At 47.8% G+C, this 3,351-nt stretch overlaps 1 protein-coding gene across 1 annotated transcript; it reads right to left on the bottom strand.

Annotated features, from left to right (window-relative positions):
- Nucleotides 1–617: 617 nt before the first annotated feature.
- Nucleotides 618–1,912, bottom strand: LOC142579905 (histone H3-like). The gene is made up of 2 exons (XM_075690578.1): nucleotides 1,486–1,912; nucleotides 618–1,005 (listed from the first exon to the last, which is right to left on the bottom strand). The coding sequence occupies exons 1-2, from the start codon at nucleotides 1,616–1,618 to the stop codon at nucleotides 728–730; spliced, it is 411 nt and encodes a 136-aa protein (XP_075546693.1). The 5' UTR covers nucleotides 1,619–1,912; the 3' UTR covers nucleotides 618–727.
- Between the last annotated feature and the right edge of the window lie 1,439 nt (nucleotides 1,913–3,351).

The raw sequence follows: 3,351 nt of genomic DNA, 5'->3' as shown, positions 1-3,351 counted from the left end.
AAATCTGAGGTGCGCCAATCGTACTGTGCATCGGGAAGTTTCGCGCCCATAACCATGAGCGATTATTTGTGTCCGGTTAGCGATGCACCGACGAAGATAGCCAATGCAGATTTTGCTGCACGCGAATGGCATTTTCTGCACTCCTGGCTACTACCCAGTGGACGTGAAACCGCGAGCCAGCTTTTCACGTCGGTGTTCGTCTCGGTCGGAGACGAGCTTACATAAGGCCAGCCAGCCTGCGGTGAATAGAAGCATAGCGAACGCTGATATTAAACCTAGTCGATCTTTTTTTTTTTTCCTTGCGTATACGTTTGTGCTCGGCTATTGCGTTTTTTTTTTCGCTGGAGCGACATATACATAGTACCAGTTGCCGCAGAAAGCAAATCTGTGCTAGTAGTGCCGGCGTGCAGACATTACTCAAAGGTCTGCGCAGAACATAAAATCAAGCAGGCCGTACCAAAAGGTGGAAGCTGAAGACTTAACAAGGCCGGCGCGATAGGGCTCCACTAGGGAGGGCAAAAAAAAATCGAATGTGAGAAACACAGAATGCGTAGGCGCCACGCAGTGACGCCTTCAAAGCGCATGAGCTTCAAAACAGAACGCCTGTTCAGCATAAAACTAGTGGAAAAGCCCTTTATTGCGCAAGATGAAGCTAAAAACAGTCATGATAATGATTTCGCGACAGCGCCGAAAATGAAGAGGATCAGCACGCAGTGCCGGAAGGTGCCTACGCACGTTCCCCGCGGATGCGCCGTGCAAGTTGTACATCTTTAGGCATTATGGTGACGCGTTTAGCGTGAATTGCACACAAGTTGCAGTCTTCGAAGAGGCCGACAAGGTAAGCTTCCGAGGCTTCCTGCATGGCCTGCACGGCGGAACTCTGAAACCGCAGGTCGGTCTTGAAGTCCTGCGCTATTTCACGAACCAAGCGCTGGAAGGGTAGCTTGCGAATGAGCAAATCGGTAGACTTCTGGTACCGGCGAATTTCACGAAGAGCCACTGTGCCTGCAGAAAACGCAAGGAAAGAAAAAAACGGTCTATAGCAACACAAGGCAACTTGAAATAAGAATGCAGACTAGGACTGACGCCACGCAGTGTGGCTAGTTTTTGTGTGCAAAAAGGAGCACAATTTCGAGCACGGGATAAGACAGACTGGAAAAAAAAAACTAGAAACATTGAAGTACTCTAGAATTCACTCTTAAATGGCGTCCGCCCCTTCTTAGCTTATCTTCTCGCACAGAAATAATCGTCGCCGGTCCTTCTCGTGTTTTCTTTCATGAAAGCTCTGCCCTGGTTACCTTCCTGTCAAAAATACAATGCCACGTTCATAGCGCATATGCCCTTCGTGACCTTGATGTATAACGGGAGTTCACATCGTTAAATAATGTGAAACCATCCACGGTAAGGTATTGCCAATGTAGTTGTCGCACTCTACGCTTCATTTCTAAAGAAACCTACGCGTTTAAAATATACAATCGAACTTACCAGGCCTATAGCGATGCGGTTTCTTTATGCCTCCAGTGGCGGGAGCGGACTTGCGAGCTGCCTTCGTGGCCAGCTGCTTGCGAGGCGCCTTTCCGCCGGTTGACTTACGCGCAGTCTGCTTGGTCCTAGCCATGGCGTGCTGTGGCGTACTGCGAGTGATCCGCTAACCGATTGCGATTCATTGCCAAGTTGGGCGCCTTTTTATGTTCACGACACGAGCATGCGCACTCTGCAGAGAAAGTCACGTCAGCATCAGCCCGTTGTATTATCGGAACAGTCCACTCCACATCCATTCGTAATGGCCATGAAAACGGTTAGCCACTCCTGATAAGAACGGTTTATCACGTTCCATGCGCAGCACAAGGCACCACATTTTCTTCTGCAAGACTCATGGCGGAACGACTACGTACGGCGCTGTAAAGTAAGCGTGCATCACTCTTTAATAGACAGTACTTACGTAGAGGCTTTGCGTACGTAGAGCTTCTACGTGTGAGCAGTGCGCATGCGTAGAACGTAGCGGGCGCGCGCGCGTCTCACGGACGTACGTGAGATTCAATTCTTTGCCTGCGTTTCTTGCGCACGTAGGCAGCTTCGCGCGGCAGTTCCGCAAGATCACGAACAAGCGATGGCGCGCCGCGCGCGCGCAGACGGCTCGCATCGAAACACAGCGACAGGATTGAATTGGCCGCCGCCGTGTTCACATTTCCCGATAGATGGAGCTAGGGGGTCCCTCTTGGCATGCGTCGCGTACGTGAAGCTAAAAGCGTTTCAGATGGCGTGCACGTAAGGTACGCGTAGGCTTTTCAGATTTGCGTACGTGAAGCCTCTACGTACGTGTAACTGAAACTGTCTAATATAGTGATTACTAAATGTATGGTGGAAACGAGGAAGATTGTGGCGCGACAAAACGATTGTTTTTATTCTTGTAAGGGTTGTCGGGTTTGCTATAGTCGTACATAAACGTCAAGCTTACAAAAAAAAAAAAACCTTAGTTGTGGGGTTTAAGATTCAAGAGTTGGTTAACACGGACCCTGCAGTGGAGGGACTGGCAATACCTTTGACCACAAGGGGTTCTTTATTAAATTAAAAAGAAATTATAGTGCTTTACGTGCTAAAACCACTTTCCGATTATGACGCATGCCTTAGTGGGGGACACTGGAAACTTGGAACACCTGGGGTTCCTTTAGGCGCATTTAAATCTTAGTACCCGGTTGTCTTCGCATTTTGCCCATGCCGAAATGCGGCCGCCGTAGCCGGGATTCTATCCCGCGACCTCTAGTAGCCCAACACCATAGCCGCTAAGTAACCACGACGGGTGGGTTCTTTATGTCTCGGTTAAATAAGGTACGCTACCCCGTTTTTCCCTTGTGTACATCAGCCTATTTTTTACAACGATGTTCATAGATAAAGGTATCAGCAAGACCATTGGCTCACGGATTTTCTCAATAAGAATCATACCAGCATTCTGGAGCGCTTTGTGGGGCTGTGAAGAATTAACTAAGGTATTAATCAACGTTTTTTTTCACGCTGTCTAATTAGCATGAAGGCGCGGTCTGAGATATAATACTAGAGTGGGCGAGCGTCTCATTTTGCTACGTCGTTGTATGTGTATCTTCATAATCACACCCCGCATGAAGCTTAAAATCACACAGTAAGTACACTCACCCATGTTTATGGATATGAAGATGTTCATAAATAATTTGCGCCATATTTTTGTCTCGATTTTATGCACCAGTAAATGAGCCCCAGTGACAAAGGCTGAAAAGGTTTACTGAAATGTTCAAAATTTGCGTAATTAAGCTGACGATTCTTGCTTAACACGGGATGTGAAGATAACTATTAACGAGAAAAAAGGGGCATTTAGAA

The sequence above is a fragment of the Dermacentor variabilis genome, chromosome 4 (genome assembly GCF_050947875.1).
Source record: "Dermacentor variabilis isolate Ectoservices chromosome 4, ASM5094787v1, whole genome shotgun sequence".
Classification (NCBI taxonomy): domain Eukaryota; kingdom Metazoa; phylum Arthropoda; class Arachnida; order Ixodida; family Ixodidae; genus Dermacentor; species Dermacentor variabilis.
This window is presented reverse-complemented; position numbering and strand designations above follow the sequence as displayed.